General features: G+C 46.6%; 1 protein-coding gene across 4 annotated transcripts in view; it reads left to right on the top strand.

Annotated features, from left to right (window-relative positions):
• The first annotated feature begins 167 nt into the window (after positions 1–167).
• POLR2A (RNA polymerase II subunit A) overlaps positions 168–18,192 on the top strand; it is a 33,525-nt gene continuing 15,500 nt past the window's right edge. The window contains exons 1-2 of one of the 4 annotated variants that reach the window (XM_053568453.1): positions 540–662; positions 11,818–11,887. Coding sequence is in view for 2 of the 4 variants with exons in the window: in XM_053568452.1 (XP_053424427.1) it covers positions 570–662 (93 nt within the window). In the remaining 2 variants the exon portion in view is untranslated. Of the gene's footprint in view, positions 663–723; positions 1,055–11,817; positions 11,888–18,192 lie in introns of those variants that run through there. The other 3 variants (XM_053568452.1, XM_053568451.1, XM_053568454.1) reach the window with 3 other exon arrangements.

Below are 18,192 nucleotides of genomic sequence, written 5' to 3'. Positions count from 1 at the left end.
CATTCCATAGGCCGCCCAATCAGGGAATCGGGAAAGGAGGGTCAACGACTAGAGCGCGCGCCCCGTGCGGGCCAGCGAGGCGACCCCGTAGCGCAAGGGAGGGCGGGAAAGGAAGGGGCGGGGATGCAGGGCGAATCTATAAAAGGCGTCATCCGGAGAGTTCGCTTCTCAGAAGCGCCGAGAGCGCGGCCGGGACGGTTGGAGAAGAAGGCGGCTCCCGGAAGGGGGAGCGACAAACTGCCGTAACCTCTGCCGTTCGGGAGCCCGGTTTCTTATTTATTCGTTACCCTTTTCTTTTTCCTTCCCCCCCAATCCTGTTCCTTTCCCCTCCTTTTTTTTCGTTTTGCGAGCCGAAAAAATCTCCGGCAAAGGGAGAGAAGAGCTCCTTTCGTTCCTTTTTATTTCCCCGCCTCTTTCCCTCCCCCACCTTTCCCCTCCTGCGGCTTTTTCCTCCCAACTCTGGGAGGTCCTCCCCGGCGGCCGCCCCGGCGGGCTCTGAGCACCTAGGCGGAGGCGGCTCGGGCTTTTTGTAGTGAGGTTTGCGCCTGCGCAGCGCGCCAGCCTCCGAGATGCATGGAGGGGGCCCCCCCTCCGGGGACAGCGCATGCCCGCTGCGCACCATCAAGAGAGTGCAGTTCGGAGTCCTTAGTCCGGATGAACTGGTAAGCTGCTCTGCCCTCTTCTTCCTCCCTCCTGCGCCTGAGGGCGGGACTGAACGGTGGCCGCGGAAACTTGGCGCTTCCCCTGCCTGCTGGTGACTAGCTGGAAGTCCGGCTTGCCAGCGTCAAGGCCATTGCAGGGTCCAGTTTCGGGCCTCCCAGAGTTAGATTTTGTGTGGAGTGTCGAAGGAGGGAAAGGAGGGCGATTGATTCCACACACCAAAGTTACTGACGTTAATTGAGATCAGACGAACGAATCCTACGGAGTCTTCCCCCCAACCTTCTACACGTATTAATCGAACACCTGCTTGTGTAGCCCCAACAGTCTCTGGGGATACAGAGCTGAATATGACAAAGATCCCGACTTCCAGAGCACGTTCTGTGAGAAGGGGCAGGTGAGAAAGACAAACGAATACATGAATGAACAAGATAATTCGGTTAATGGCAAGCGCTTCCAGTAAAGTGAAGCGGGGTAATACTATGGAGAGTCACTGAGGTGGGGCTGCTTTGCATGGGATGGTGTCAGGGTCAGGGGAAGGCCTCTCTGAAGAGGTGACATTACCTGAATGATGAGAAACAGCCACTCATCTAATTCTAGGGCAAGAGCTTTTCATGCAAAGGGAACAGTAAGTGCTAGAGGGCTGAGGGAGAAATGAACTCGGCCTGTCCTAGGGGCTGATGGGCAGCCAGCTTGGCTGCAGTTGAGTGTGAGAGGAGAGTGATGCAGAAATAGACTGGGGAAGCATGGGGTGTTGTAAATTATGCTAAGGATCAGGATTTAATTTGATTCCTGTACGAAGTTATTGGACAGTTATAAACAGGAGAGTGATGTGTCAAGTTTACATTAAAAAAAAAAAAAAAAAAGGGCGGCGCCTGTGGCTCAGTGAGTAAGGCGCCGGCCCCATATGCCAAGGGTGGTGGGTTCAAACCCAGCCCCAGCCAAACTGCAACAACAAAAAAATAGCCGGGCGTTGTGGCGGGCGCCTGTAGGCCCAGCTACTCGGGAGGCTGAGGCAAGAGAATCACATAAGCCCAAGAGCTGGAGGTTGCTGTGAGCCGTGTGACGCCACGGCACTCTACCGGCACTCTACCGAGGGCAGTAAAGTGAAACTGTCTCTACAAAAAAAAAAAAAAAAATCCCATGCTGGGCGCTGTGGCTCATTCCTGGCATTCTTGAGAGGCTGAGGCCGGTGGATTGCCCGAGCTCACAGGTTCTAGACCAGTCTGAGCCAGAGCAGACCTTGTCTCTAAAAATAGCCGGATATTGTGGCAGGCACCTGTAGTCCCAGCTACTCAGGAGGTTGAGACAAGAGAATTGGTTGGCCCCAAGAGTTTAAGGTTGCTATGAGCTGTGATGCCATAGCACTCCACCAAGGGCAACAAAGTGAGACTCTGTCTCAAAAAAAAAAAACAAAAACAGGGCGGCGCCTGTGGCTCAGTCGGTAGGGCGCCGGCCCCATATACCGAGGGTGGTGGGTTCAAACCCGGCCCCGGCCAAACTGCAACCAAAAAATAGCTGGACGTTGTGGCGGCGCCTGTAGTCCCAGCTACTCGGGAGGCTGAGGCAAGAGAATCGCTTAAGCCCAGGAGTTGGAGGTTGCTGTGAGCTGGGTGAGGCCACGGCACTCTACGGAGGGCCATAAAGTGAGACTCTGTCTCTACAAAAAAAAAAAAAAAAACAGCCTGGGAGGCCACACAAGGTCCGCACAAGGATTGATTAAGGTCAAGAGTTCAAAAACCTGGGCGGTGCCTGTGGCTCAGCGGGTAGGGCGCCGGTCCCACATGCCGGAGGTGGCGGGTTCAAACCCAGCCCTGGCCAAATTAAAAAAAAAAAAAAAAAAAAAAAGAGTTCAAAAACCACCCTGACCAAGAGCTAGACCCTGTGTTTACTAATAATAGAAAAATTAGCTGGGCATCATAGTGTACAACTGTACTCCTAGTTACTTGGGAGACTGAAGCAAGAGGATCTCTTGAGCCCAGAAGTTTGAGGTTGCAGTGAGTTACAATGACACCACTGCACTTTTCCCAGGGTGACATTATCTGTCTCAAAACAAAACCATACTGCTGTGGTGCTGTGGTTACTCTGGGAAGAACTGATTTGATTGCTGGGAAGAGTAAGAATGGAAGCAGGAGAGAGCAGAGGATAGTCCTATGGGAGAGCTACTGGTGACTTGGACTTCTTCCTTTTTTTTTTTTTTTTTTTTGGGTAGAGACAGAGTCTCACTTTATCGCCCTCGGTAGAGTGCTGTGGGGTCACACAGCTCACTGCAACCTTCAGTTCCTGGGCTTAGGCGATTGATTCTCTTGCTTCAGCTTCTCAAGTAACTGGGACTACAGGCTCCTGCCACAATGCCTGGCTATATTTTTGTTGCAGTTCGGCCAGGGCCGGGTTTGAAGCCGCTCCCCTCGGTATATGGGGCTAGCACCCTACTCACTGAGCCACAGGCGCTGCCCTGGACTTCTTCCTTTATGGAACTAAGTAGAGGGAGCTAGTTGGCTGGAGAGAAGGTAGTTAAATGGCTATGTTTGTGGATGGGGGTAATTTTGCTAGGGGAGAGAGTTATATTAGGAGGAGTCCTGATCTCACCTATACCACAGAATAAATTTCAGATGGAGTTAAGATTTAAATCTTTTTTTTTTTTTTTTGTAGAGACAGTCTCACTTTATGGCCCTCAGTAGAGTGCCGTGGCCTCACACAGCTCACAGCAACCTCCAACTCCTGGGCTTAAGTGATTCTCTTGCCTCAGCCTCCCGAGTAGCTGGGACTACAGGCGCCTGCCACAACGCCCAGCTATTTTTGGTTGCAGTTTGGCCGGGGCCGGGTTTGAACCCACCACCCTCGGTATATGGGGCCGGCGCCTTACCGACTGAGCCAGAGGCGCCGCCCAGATTTAAATCTTTAAAAACCCCTTTATGGCCAGGCACGGTGGTTCACACCTATAATCTTAGCACTCTGGGAGGTCTAGACCAGAAGATTGCTTGAGGAGTTTGAGACCAGAGCAAGAGTGAGACCCCCATCTTTAAAAAAAAGAAAAATGAGTCTGGTAAGGTGGTGCATGCTGGTAGTCCCAGCTTCTTGGGAGGGTGACGCAGGAAAATTGCTTGAGCCGACGAGTTTGAGGTTGCTATGAGCTATGATGAAACCAGCTGCACTCTGGCCAAGGTGATGGAGCGAGGTCCTGTCTCAAAAAAAAGTAACAACAACAAAAAAAAAAATTGAAGGCCTTTTGGGGGATGTTAGGAGGCAGAAATCCATAATAGTAATGAATTAACTAAAAGTAAACGTTAGAGGCTGGGCTCAGTGGCTCATGCCTATAATCCTAGCAGTCTTGGAGGCAGAGGTGGGTGGATTGCCTGAGCTCACAGGTTGGAGACCAGCCTGAGCAAGAGCAAGACCCTGCCTCTAAAAATAGCCAAGCGTTGGTGGCAGACACCTGTAGTCCCAGCTACTGGGGAGGCTGAGGCAAGAGAATTGCTTGAGCTCAAGAATTTGAGGTTGCTCTGAGCTATGACACCATGGCACTCTACCAGCGGCAACAAAGTGAGACTCTGTCTCTAAATAAATAAATAAATGTAAATTTTAAACAGTGCCTAAAATGAGCTAAGCATTAGACCTACAAGGAAGAATAAGGTGGGTTTCACTACATAAAAATGATGGCCACTTCTGTTTAGCAGAGGCACCATGGGCAAAGCCGGAAAAGATTGGGAAACAGTATTTGCAGCTTGGTGGGACAAGGTTAGGTTTATTAATATACAAGGAACAATCACAAATTGGTAAGGAAAGTGCATATCTACTAGAAAAATTGATAGAGATAAATGATACCACACAACTACAACAGGGACTCTACCTAACAAATGCAAACATTGAAACTTAATGGTTTGTACTTTCCCATTAACCTGTAAAAAAGATAAAGGCTATGGGCCAGGTTGCCTGTAATCGTAGCACTCTGGGAAGCTGAAGCAGGAGGATCCCTTTTAGCTCAGGAGTTTGAGCCCAGCCTGAGCAAGAGGGAGACCTTGTCTCTAGTAAAAATAGAAAAACTATCTGGGGGTGTCTGTAGCTCAGTGGTTAGGGTGCCAGCCACATGCTCTGGGGCTGGTGGGTTGGAACTTGGCCCAGGCCTGCTAAACAAACAAAAAATAGCCAGGCATTGTGGCGGGCGCTCTGTAGTCCCAGCTACTAGGGAGGCTGAGGCAGGAGAATAGCTTGAGCCCAACTTTGAGGTTGCTGTGAGCTTTGATACCACAACTCTACCCAGGTGACAAGTGTGAGACTGTCTCAAAAAAAAAAAAAAAAAAATAAAGATACATGAACAGGCACTTCCCAGAGGTAGTATAAAAGGCCAATAGAAATCAGCTTACTGATAAAAACATGCAAATTAATATGTGTTCCTGGCCAGCCATGGTGGCTCACACTCTGGAAGGCTGAGGCAGGTGGATTGCCTAAACTCACAAGTTTGAGACCAGCCTGAGCCAGAGCTATACCTTGTCTTTAAAAATAGCTGGAGGGCGTGGCCCAGTGGCTCACATCTGTAATCCCAACACTTTGGGAGGCCAAGGTGGGCAGATCACCTGAGCTCAGTTCCAGACCAGCCTGAACAAGAGTGAGACCCCATCTCTTAAAAATAGCCAGGTGTGAGCGGCGCCTGTGGCTCAAGGAGTAGGGTGCCGGCCCCATATACTGGAGGTGGCGGGTTCAAACCCAGCCCCAGCCAAAAACTGAAAAAAAAAAAAAAAAGCCAGGTGTTGTGGTGGCCACCTATAGTCCTAGCTACTTGGGAGGCTGAGAGAAGAGAATCACTTGAGCCCAAGAGTTAGAGTGAGCTATGATGCTAGAGAACTCTACAGGAGGTGACAAAGTGAAACTCTCAAAAAAACCAAACAAACAATAGCTGGGTGTTGTGGCAGATGCCTGTAGTCCCAGCTACTTGGGAGGCTGAGGCAAGAGAATCGCTTAAACCCAGAAGTTGGAGGTTGCTGTGAGCTGTGTGACGCCATGGCACTCTACCACGGGCGATAAAGTGAGACTCTGTCTCTACAAAAAAAAAAAAAGAATTAGGGGAAAAAAATATAGGAATAGCCAGGTGTTGTGGCAGGCGCCTATAGTCGCAGCCCACTAAGGAGGCTGAGGCAAGAGAATCACTTGAGCCCAAGCATTTGAGATTGTTGTGAGCTATAACATTATAGCACTCTACAGAGGGCAACAAAATGAGACTCCATCTCAATTTAAAAAATAAAACAAAAACCCAGGCGGTGCCCATGGCTCAGTCAGCAGAGTGCAGGCCACATACACCTAGGGTGGCGGATTCGAACCCGGTCCCAGCCTGTTCATCTTGCAACCAAAAAATAGCCAGATGTTGTGTGTGCCTGTAGTCCCAGCTATGTGGGAGGCTGAGGCAAGAGAGTTGCTTAAGCCCAAGAGTTTGAGGTTGCTGTGAGCTGTGATGCAACAGCACTCTACCCAGGGCGACAGCTTGAGACTGTGTCTCAGAAAAAAAAAAACAAGGCTCTCAAGCTTCTAAGGGGCCAGTCACATACACCTGGCAGGTTCGAATCCAGCCTGAGCCCGTTAAACAATGATGGCTGCAACAACAACAACAAAAAAACAGCTGGGCGTTGTGGCGGGCACCTGTAGTCCCAGCTACTTGGGAGGCGGGGGCAGGAGAATGGCGTGAGCCCAGGAGTTGGAGGTTGCTGTGAGCTCTGATGCCAGAGCTTTCTTTTTTTGTGTTTTTTTTTTGGCCGGGGCTGGGTTTGAACCCGCCACCTCCAGCATATAGGAATGGAGCCCTACTCCTTGAGCCACAGGCGCCACCCTGATGCCAGAGCTTTCAACAGAGGGTGACATAGTGAGACTCTGTCTCAAAAAAAAAAAAGAATAAGAAAAAAAGAAAAAAACAGATAAAGGAACTGAATTTATTTATTTATTTATTTATTTTGAGACAGAGCCTCAAGCTGACAGCTCTATTTTTTGTTGCAGTTTGGCCAGGGCCGGTTTTGAACCTACCACCCTCAGTATATTGGGCCAGTGCCCTACTCACTGAGCTACAGGCACTACCCACTTTATCTGATTTTTCACTGCTGGGAAAATTATTGGGAAATGGGCATGCTTACATGTTTTTGGTAGAAAGATAAATTGGTATACCCTTTTTGGAGAATAGTCTGACAATTTTATCACTTTTTTTTTTTTTTGCAGTTTTTGGCCGGGGCTGGGTTTGAACCCGCCACCTCCGGCCTATGGGGCTGGTGCCGTACTCCTTTGAGCCACAGGTGCCACCACCCCCCCCTTTTGTAAAAATTTTATTAACTTTTTTTTTTTTTTTTTTTTTTGCAGTTTTTGGCCAGGACTGAGTTTGAACCTGCCACCTCCGGTATATGGGGCCGGCACCCTACTCCTTTGAGCCACGGGCGCTGCCCCAATTTTATCAACTTTTATATGTATCCTATATTGTTTCTAAAAATTCATCCTTAAATTTAAAAAATCTTAATTTCTTACCTCATTTATGTCCCTTTCCCAGTCTTTCATGGTTCAGTAAGTAATCTTTCCAATTTATTCAGTTATTCAGGCCAAAAACGTAAAAGCCGTCTTTCATTCTTTTTCTCACAATCTCTGCTTAGTTTATCGCTAGAGTGTCATTTCTGCCTTTTGGAAGTGAGTCTTTCAAAGCAAATCCAGCCACTGAGTGATTGAGAACAGAGTCTTGCTTTTGCAGTGGCATGATCATAACTCACTGCAACCTCAAAACTCATGGGCTCAGCTATTCCTCCTACCCCAGCCTCCTGGGTAGTTGGGACTACAGATGCACACACCATGCCCAGCTAATTTTTCCTTTTTATAGAGATGGAATCTGTTTTGTTTTGTTTTTGGAGACAGTCTCACTATGTTGCCTTCGGTAGAGTGGTGTGGTGTCACAGCTCACAGCAACCTCAAACTCTAGGGCTTAAGCGATTCTCTTGCCTCAGCCTCCCAAGTAGCTGGGACTACAGGTGCCTGCCACAACACCCGGCTACTTTTTTGTTGCAGTTATTGTTTAGCTGGCCCAGGCTAGGTTTGAATCCATAATCCTCAGTGTATGTGGCTGGCGCCGACCCACAGGTTGAGAACCGCTGCTCTAGAGGATTCAAACTCCTTACTTTGGCCTATAAAGTCCTTTATTATCTGGCTCATACTTGCTTCTTCATCTCCTCACCAGTCTTCTCTTTGCTTTTCTTTGACACACAGACTCCTTACTCCTCTAACACTACAGGCTTATTTCTGCCCCAAGGACTTTATTATTCACTGTTCCTGCTGTTTGGAACAACAATGCCCAGACCTCTGCATGCCTGTTCCTTTATGCCATTATGTTTGTTGAGATATCTTATTTTTAGGAGCTCTTCCCTGACCACCCTATTTAAATAGCAACTCCTTGCATTCTCTTTTATCCTCTACTGTATTTTCTTTTATAGCCTGTCACTCCTGTATTTTCTCTGTTTTTTGCTTCCTTGATAAGATGTAAGTTTCATGAGGGACCTTATTATTATATATTTTATTGCTTTGTTGCCTTTAGTAGAGTGCTATGGCCTTATAGCTCACAGCAACCTTAAACTCTTGGGCTTGAGCAATTCTCTTGTATCAATCTCCCAAGCAGTTAGGATTACAGGTACCTGCCACAATTCCTGGTTATTTTTTTTTCCTCTGAAATGGGATCTCACTCTTGCTCAGACTGGTCTCAAACTCCTGAGCTTAACCAGTTCGCCTACCTCGGCCTCCCAGAGTGCTAGGATTACAGGTGTGAGCCACTATGCCCAGACCCTTGTCTGTATTATTGACTTCCGTTCCCTCAGCATCTTGTATATGCCTGGCACATTATAGGCATGTAATAAAAATTAGTTGAATAAATAAGCAAAAGAAATAAAATTTGACAAATATGCAAAGATAAATATGGAAAGTTTTTTTTTTTTTTTTTTTTTTTGAGACAGAGCCTCAAGCTGTCGCCCTGGGTAGAGTGGTGTGGCATCACAGCTCACAGCAACCTCCCAACTCCTGGGCTCAAGTGATTGATTCTCCTGTTTCCGCCTCCCAAGTATCTGGGACTACAGGCGCCTGCCACTATGCCTGGCTATGTGGCTGGCGCCTTAGTAGCTTGAGCCACAGGCGCCGAGCCTTTTTTTTTTTTTTTTTGAGAGAAAATTTCACTCTGTCACCTGGGGTAGAGTACCATGGCCTCAGCAACCTTGAACTCCTGGGCTCAAACAATCCTCCTGCCTCAGCCTCCCAAGTAGCTTGCTTGCAGATACTTGCCAATACACCTGGCTAATTTTTTCTATTTTTAGTAGAGATTGAGTCTCTCTCTTTCTCAGGCTGGTCTTGAATTCCTGAGCTCAGGTGATCCATCCTCCTTGGCCTCACAAAGTGCTAGGAGTTTTTTCAACATAGTTTGAAAATGACAATTACATACTCCTAAATATTTGCTAATAGGAACCCTATTGCAGGGTGGGCTCAGTGGCTATGGTGCCAGCCACATACACTAGCTGGCGGGTTCAAATCCAGCCTGGGCCAACTATAACCAAAATATTGCTGGGTGTTGTGGCAGGCGCCTGCAGTCCCAGCTACTTGGGAGGCTGAGGCAAGAGAATCCCTTAAGCCCAAGAGTAGGAGGTTGCTGTGATCTGTGACGCCATTGCACTCTACCGAGGGCGACATAATGAAACTTTCAAAAAAAGAATCAGGGTGTATTTGGTTTTTTTTTTGTTTTTTTTTTTTGAGACAGAGTCTTACTTTGTTGCCCTTGGTAGAGTGCTGTGGCATCACAGCTCACAGCCACCTCCAACTCTTGGGCTTAAGCGATTCTCTTTCCTCAGGCTCCCAAGTAGCTGGGACTTACAGATACCTGCCACAACACCCAGCTATTTTGTTGTTGTAGTTGTCATTGTTTAGTAGGCCCTGGCCAGGTTCAAACCTGCCAGCCCTGGTGTATGTGGCTGGTGTCCTACCCACTGAACTACGGGCACTGAGCCTGATTCAGGGTATATTTTTATTTTATTTTTTTGAGACAGAGTCTTACTTTGTTGCCCTCGGTAGAGTGCGGTGGCATCATAGCTCACAGCAACCTCAAACTCTTGGGCTCAAGTGATTCTCTTGCCTCAGTCTCCCTAGTAGCTGGGACTTTAGGCACCTGCCACAAACTGCCAACTATTTTTAGAGACAAGGTCTCACTCTGGCTCAGGCTGGTCTCGAACCAGTCAGCTCAGGCAGTGCACACTCCTGGGTCTCCCAAGTGCTAGGATTACAGACGTGAGCCACTGTGCCCAGCCTCAGGGTACATTTTTACTTGTAGGACCAGACTTTCCCAGTAGCTTAAATCTACTGTTCCCAATCTATGCTGATGCATCTGAGCAAACTCACAGGGACATAGTAAGAAATTTTAAAGTTTCAAGATAAACACAGGTTCATTTGTCAGAAGCCATGGGAACTACTAGTTTTAGGTAGCTCACTTTTAACATTAGGTGGCGCTAAATCCCTTTTGATGACATCATATTTGTAAAACTGGCTTTTTAGCAGTTGCTAGGTACTGGCAACTCCAGCCTGAGCCAGAGCAAGACCCCATCTCTAAAAATAGCTGGGCGTTGTGGTGGGTGCTTGTAGTCCCAGCTACTTGGGAGGCTGAGACAAGAGAATTGCTTGAGTCCAGGGGTCTGAGATAGCTGTGAGCTATGATGCCATAGCACTCTACCAAGGGCAACAAAGTGAGACTGTCTCAAAAAAAAAAAAAGGAATGAAATCACTGGATAAATGAAAAGGTTACTGAACAGTTTGCAGAATGAGGCCCTATTTATTTTAAAATGGAAACATTTGCAATTTTTTTTTTTGAGACAGTGCCTCACTATGTCACCCTCGGTACAGTGCTGTGGTGTCACAGTTCACAGCAACCTCAAACTCTTGGGCTTAAGCGATTCTCTTGCCTCAGCCTCCCAAGTAGCTGGGACAACAGGCCCCTGCCACAACTCCCGGCTATTTTTTTTTTTTTTTTTTTTTGTAGAGACAGTCTCACTTTACTGCCCTTGGTAGAGTGCCATGACGTCACAGGACTCACAGCAACCTCCAGCTCTTGGGCTTCCGCGATTCTCCTGCCTCAGCTTCCTGAGCAGCTGGGACTACAGGCACCTGCCACAACGCCCGGCATTTTTTTGTTGCAGTTCGGCTGGGGCTGGGTTTGAACCCGCCACCCTCGGTATATGGGGCCGGTGCCCTACTCACTGAGCCACAGGCGCCACCCACGGGTATTTAAAAAATTTTTTTTATTGTAGTTGTCTTTGTTTTAGCAGGCTCTGGCTGGGTTCGAACCCGCCAGCTTCGGTGTATGTGGCCAGCGCCTTTATCCACTGAGCTATGGGTGCCGTATTTGCGGTTTTTAAAGTATGTAAGATTGTTTTTTGTTTGTTTTGAGACAGAGTCTTACTCTGTCACCCTGGATAGAGTACTGTGACATCATAGTTCACAGCAACCTGAAAGTCTTGGGTTCAAGAGATCCTTTTGCCTCAGCCTCCCAAGTAGCTGGGATTACAGGCACCGGCCACAGCGCCTGGCTAATTTGGAACTTCGTTGACAAAACATTACACAGTTCATCTCTGGGGTATAGGATTATAGGGGACTGCAATAGTGCTATATATGGCTTGCAGTTTGTATAGTGCTTCTGTATTTTAGGGTCTAACAGATGGTTTGGCTTTGGGTAGCAGGATGGGGGAGTAAGAGGCCACTGGTTGCAAAACAGGTGGTATTTGAGGCTAGAATGTTTTGTGGAAGTTGGGAGTGGTCGTGTATGGAGGGAGGGCTTTTTGAATTAGCTTTGAGGTAGAGTTTGGATGTTGCCAGGTGGGAAGGAAGCAAGGAGGGTTGGTGTTAAGCTTTATACAGAGGACACACTGTTGGAGAATCGGAGAATTTAAATGACCCCTGTTCATTTAAAACCGCTGTCTACTGTAGAATGGGTAACATTTTATATCCCAGCTTACTCGGAGAAGGATGTAAAGAAGTCATGTACTCTTTTAGGTAGACTGTAGATTACGTCAGTGAGTCAGGAGATAACCCTTGTCTTCAAATTTATAAACTAGTGAGGGATTTTCTATGTATGCAACAAATATTTACTAAGCTCCTCTTCTGTGCTGGTTACTGTGCTAGGTGCTGAGGATATAAAACATGATCTTTGCCCTCAAGGATTATAGTCTGGAAGAGACTGGTGTGTAACGAAGTACGTGAACTTGGGGTGAGAACCTTGCTGGGGTATGGGTAAGGCTAGGAAGAGTTGTTGACAACTTTAGAAGGAAGTAACATCTGAACTGAGTCTTAAAGACTCCAGAGGGGACTTGTGAAGCAAAAGGAATTTTGAGAAATCAATAGAACACAAGTAGGAGAACACAGGTAGGAGAATGTGGTACCAAGTAAAGCTATAAAAGTGAGTTGAAGCCACATTGTAAGGACCTTGTCTGCTTTGTTTGCTAAAGGCAGATGAAAGAGAATGAATGCTTACTGAGCGTTTAAGGCAGGCCTTTTGTTCTGTGACCTCAGAGGCAACAAATGAAAGAGAACACAGCCTGTGACTGGCCAAATCCCTCAGGAGTCTAACCTTTATCCTGTAGGAAGTGAGATCCAGTGTTTGATTGAAGGGTTGGGTGCTAATGGAGTTTCATGTATGATCCAAAAATGACAATATGTTAATTTATGGTGGAGAAATATTTCTTCTCCATTAACTAGAACGTTCATGCCTGTTGTCCAGGATACTGCCTGGCCCAGTCTCAGAATGCCTAGAAGCAGATTTAGTCTTTAGAAGGGTGGCTGGACTTTGAGCAGAGAGAGGTGAAGAGTTTTGAGTGTGATTTCCCCTAAGCCCCTCTGCAGTATCTGTTCTGGCAGACACATTAACACAGGTTTCTGCTTTTTTGTGTTTCATTCAAGGTGAGCAAATTTCCTTCTACATGTTTTCATAGGATGCAATGCAGCTGATGAGGTCCCAGCTTTGTGAATTTAGTCTTATATCTGTCTCCCTGAGATTTTATCAGGACATCTTGGTGAGAGTATTGGGTATTCAGAACCTCTTTAGCCTTGCATCTGTAGACCAATTTGGTTTCTACACAGCAGTAGGTAATCAAATCTACTATGAGGGAATTACTAGTTTGACTGTCATGGGGTAACTTCTCTTTTTTCAAGTTCTTTGAGGGGACTTGTCTGTAGTGAAGGGTCCTAAGCAGTGTAGTTCAATTTAACATTTGTTTGGAGCCTTCCATATGTCAGGCAAGCATGTGGGATTCAGGATAGTCAAGGAATGCAGTCTGCCTGAGAGGTGCTTGTCATCTGCAGGGAACACAGACCCTGGTAGATAATTGCTTTGCACTGTTACATGTGCAGAAAAAGAGGAGGGAGCTATGGAAGCACAGAGGAGGGGCCCGCCTCCATCTTGGGGAGGCTGTGGAATGGCTTCCTGAAGGAAGTGGTGACTGAGCTGAGTCTTAAAATAGGAATTTGTCCAGGAGAAAGGGCATTCTAGGCAGATTGAGGCTAATTAAAGCTAATTAAGTCCTTAATGGTAACATAGTTTATCAGTGACAGAGCCAGAATTCTAAACCAGGGGTCCCTGACAACAAAGTTCATGTTCTTTCAATATTTTATGCCTGAGGGTAAGGAAGAGTAAGTATAGTTTTCTGACTTGAATGCTATACCTGAGATGGTGATGAAGGAAAAGGAGAAATTTTTACAGAGAAAGGAGTTTGCTTTTAGACAGGTTGTGTTTGATTTATTGGTGGGATATCTGCAAAGCGTTGAATAGGTAGTTAAATGTGTTAATCCAGGGCTGCTCCTGTGGCTCAGTGGGTAGGGTGCTGGCCCCATATACCGAGGGTGGCGGGTTTGAACCCTGCACCGGCCAGCTAAAACAGCAGTGACAGCTGCAACAAAAAATAGCCAGGTGTTGTGGCGGGCACCTGTATTTCCCGGGAGGCTGAGGCAGGAGAATCGCCTAAGCCCAAAAGTTGGAGGTTGCTGTGAGCTGTGACGCCACGGTACTGTGCCGAGGGTGACAAAGTGAGACTCTGTCTCAAAAAAAAGTTAATCCAAAGTCCAGAAGACTTACCCCGTTTCCCCGAAAATAAGACATCCTCGGAAAATAAGACCTACTTACTGGAAAGAGAAGGCGTCCCCTGAAAATAAGACCTAGCGTATCTTTGGGAGCACACCTTAAAATATTTTCGGGGAAACAGGATAGGATCATTAGGGTCCAGACATACCTCATAGATATTTCAGGTTTAGTTCCAGATGATCTCAGTAAACTACTGAGTCATGGTTTTTGGGGGGAAGTTATGTTTGCATTATTCTGTTATCTAATCAAATATGAAATAGCATTATGCCTTAATTTAAAAATACTTTTATTAGGGCTGGCATGGTGGCTCACATCTGTAATTGTAGCACTCTGGGAGGCTAGACCAGTGGATTGCATGAGCTCGAACTAAGACCAGCCTGAGCAAGAGTGAGACCCAGTCTACAAAAAAAAAAAAAAAAATAGAAAAATTACTGGGCATAGGGGCAGGTGTCTGTAGTCTTAACCTACTCATGAGGCTGAGGCAGGAGGATCATGTGAGCCTAGGAGTTTGAAGTTGCTGTGAGCTAGGCTAAAGCCAGAGCACTCTAGCTTGGGATGATAGAGTAAGACTCTTGTCTCAAAAAGAGGGGGGGGAAGGAAAGAAAAGGTTGTTGGGCTCAGCGCCTATGAATGCTCAGAGGCTAGGGCGCCAGCCACATACACCAGAGCTTTTGGTATCGAATCCAGCCCAGGCCTGCCAAACAACATGACAACTACAACTACAACCAAAGTGTAAGCCCCAAGAGTTTGAGGTTGCTGTGAGCTGTGGTGCCATGGCACTCTACCCAGGGCGACAGCTCGAGACTCTGTCTAAAGAAAAAAAGAAAAAGTTATTGGAGTATGCAGAACACACACATGTATCACTCCTTTTTTTTGGAGACAGAGTCTCACTCTGTTGCTCTTGGTAGAGTGCTGTGGCATCACAGCTCACAGCAACCTCAAACTTTTGGGCTTAAGCAATTCTCTTGCCTCGGTCTCTCAAGTAGCGGGGACTACAGGTGCCTGTCACAACGCCTGGCTATTTTGTTGTTGTTGTTGCAGTTTCCATTGTTGTTTTTTAGCTGGCCCGGGCTGGGTTCAAACCCTCCAGCCTCGGCGTATGTGGCGGGCGCCATAACCATTGTGTATGGGTGCCAAGTCTTAGTTAGCTGTCTTATGTGGATGTGCTTAATGGCCCTCCCCCCAAAACAATTACAATAGTAACATCAATGGTCACTGATCACACAGATCACCATAGCAGATAAGATAATAAGAATGAGAAGTTTGGGGCGGCGCCTGTGGCTCAAGGAGTAGGGCGCCGGTCCCGTATGCCAGAGGTGGCGGGTTCAAACCTAGCCCTGGCCAAAAACCAAAAAATAAATAAATAAAATAAATGCTTTAAAAAAAAAAAAAAAAAAGAATGAGAAGTTTGAAATATTGCAGGAATTACCAAAGTCTGGCTGGGCAAAGTGGCTCATGCCTGTAATCCTAACACTCTGGGAGGCTGAAGTAGGTGGATTGCTTGAGCTCAGGAGTTCAAGATGAGCCTGAGCAAAGCAAAGACCCTGTAGCCAGTGTTGTGGCATACACCTATAGTCCTAGCTACTTGAGAGGCTGAGGCAGGAGGATTTCTTGAGCCCAGGAGTTTGAGTTTGCTGTGAGCTATGATGTTACAGCACTCAACCCCAGGGTGACTGAGTGAGACTCTGTCTCAAAAAATAAAAATAAAAAAAAAATTACCAAAATCTGACACAGAGACAAAAAGTGAGCACATGCTGTTGGAAAAATAACACTAATAGACTGGCTTAGTATGGGGTTGTCACAATCCTTCAGTTTGTAAAAAAAAAAAAAAAATGCAGTATCATGATGTGCAGTAAAAGAATAGGGCAATAAAAAAAGTTATTCCTGTATAGTGAAGATCATGGAACACCTTATGGGGTAAGGTATGTGAAATGTGGATGGACTAAAAACCTGGGGAACTGCAGTGTTTAAGGAACAGACCAAGACCAAGGATCCTAGGAAAGAGACCAAGAGTCAGTAAGTAGCAAGAGAGGGAGGAGGAGGGAGTGTGGAGTGGAAGCAGAAAGAGCACCTCAAGGATGTGGATCCTATGGGCTGAGCTGGGTCCATTGGATTAGGCAGAGTGGGGCTCACTGGCTAAGCAGGAATGATTTCAGGGATGTGGTGGTAGTGGAAGGAAACATATTTAGGAACATAGTTGTGCAGAATCACTCATACTCATTGCAATTTGCTGATATGGTGGAAAGAATGCACAGGTGGAACCAACAGACCTGTTCAAATTCTGGCTCTACCTCTTTCTAGTTACATGATCTTGGGCCTTTCAAGTTTTGTAATCTACAGAATGGAGGCAGTGATGCTTATTTTATTTTTCTTTTTTTTTACTCACCACTATATTAATGAAGAAGTGATGCTTATTTTCTATAAGTTATTTGAAAAGACGAAATGAGTCAGTTAGCACTGTGCTTGGCACCAATAAGGTGTATTCTAGAGTTCAAATAATTATTGCTGCTGAAACATGGTAATGGGATGGGAGCATATGTTTGGGACCAGAGAGAGTTGGGGTTGGCTTCTTGCTGGCTCCTTGAGATTGAGACCTTAGGTAAGTCAGTCAGGTACCATCATGTTTCTCATGTCTAAGAGAAATTCATTCCTAGGAGGTTAGCGGATGTTAAAGGTTGCCTGACCAATTCTAGCCCAGGACAGAAATCTCTTTTCCTCTTTCTTATCAACCTTTCCTTCGCTGAAGTGGCCCCGCTGAGTATTGGCTCCACTTTTCTTGGGATTCCAGTCATTCACTCTCGACATCACTTCAACCAGAACTTAACCTTTCATCTATATTATTTATTTGAGACAGAGCCTTATTCTGTCACCCTGAGTGCCATGGAGTCACCCCCTCAAACTCTTGGGCTTAAATGATTGTCTTGCCTCAGTCTGCCAAGTAGTTGGGACTACAGATACTTGCCATAATGCCCAGCTAGTTTTTTTTTTTTTTTTTTTTTTTTGTAGAGACAGAGTCTCACTTTATGGCCCTCGGTAGAGTGCCATGGCATCACACAGCTCACAGCAACCTCCAACTCCTGGGCTTAAGCGATTCTCCTGCCTCAGCCTCCCAAGCAGCTGGGACCACAGGCGCCCGCCACAACGCCCAGCCATTTTTTGGTTGCAGTTCAGCTGGGGCCGGGTTTGAATCCGCCACCCCCAGCACACGGGGCCGGTGCCCCACCAACTGAGCCACAGGCGTTGCCCAATGCCCAGCTAGTTTTTCTGGTTTTTTTTTTTTTTTTTTTTTTTTTTGTAGAGGTGAGGTCTTGCTCTTGCTCAGGCTAGTCTTGAACTCCTGAGCTCAAGCAATCTTCCCACCTCAGCCTCCCAGAGTGTTAGAATTTCCTATCTTTTAATAAAATCTCCATGTGGGCATGGAAGGGTCCAGGCCTTTGAGAAGGAGGGGGTGACAAAGATGGAGGTAGAGGTAAGACTGCCCTTCTGAGTGCCTTATTCGTCATTGGGGCTGAGATTAGAGTTAGGGCATGTCTTGGGTGGGACATCTATGCTGTCAAGGAGGGTACAGATACAGTGAGCTTCTTGCCAGAATCTTAGATTCATGGGTTTGATTTCAGCTTGGAGGAAGAAAAGCATTGGCTTTTTTTTTTTTTTTTCCTACATTGAAACAACTTTTTTTCAGGAGTATTCAACCTTTTTTTTGCCTCTGCCACAAATTGGAAGAATAAGAGTTGCCTTAGGCCACATATTAAATACATAAACCCTAGTGATAGCTGATGAGCAAAATAAAAGGTCAGTGCTTACTTTTTAAAAGCTGACACCACAGATAAGCAAAACAGTCCCCAGAAAATCAGCATGCAGTCTATTGGCCACAGGTTGGACACTTTGTGGTTAAATCTTGTGAGTATCAGTGACCTAGAATTTAACCAAAGGGGTGTGTCTAGGGTAGGTCCTAGAGGCAATTTATATGGAACCCTGGGGTCATCCATATTCTGAGTACTGTCTTTCTCTTTCTTTTTTTGTTTTGTTTTGTTTTGCAGTTTTGGCCAGGGCTAGGTTTGAACCCGCCACCTCTGGCATATGGGTTCAGCCCCCCCCCCCCCTTTTGAGCCACAGGCGCTGCCTCTTTTTTTGCAGTTTTTGGCCGGGGTGGGTTTGAGCTTGCCAGCTCCGGCATAGGCATATGGGGCCAGCACCCTATTCCTTTGAGCCACAGGCGCTGCCCCCGCTCCCCCCCCCTTTTTTTTTTTTTTTTGAGACAGAGTCTTAAGTTGTTGCCCTAGGTAGAGTGCTGTGAGCTGAGCTGGCGTCACAGCTCACAGCAACCTCAAACTCTTGGGCTTAAGTGATTTTCTTGCCTCAGCCTCCCAAGTAGCCCAGCTATTTTTTGGGTGTAGTTGTCGTCGTTTGGCAGGCCCAGGCTG

This window comes from Nycticebus coucang, chromosome 18 (assembly GCF_027406575.1).
Source record: "Nycticebus coucang isolate mNycCou1 chromosome 18, mNycCou1.pri, whole genome shotgun sequence".
Lineage (NCBI taxonomy): Eukaryota > Metazoa > Chordata > Mammalia > Primates > Lorisidae > Nycticebus > Nycticebus coucang.
This window is presented reverse-complemented; position numbering and strand designations above follow the sequence as displayed.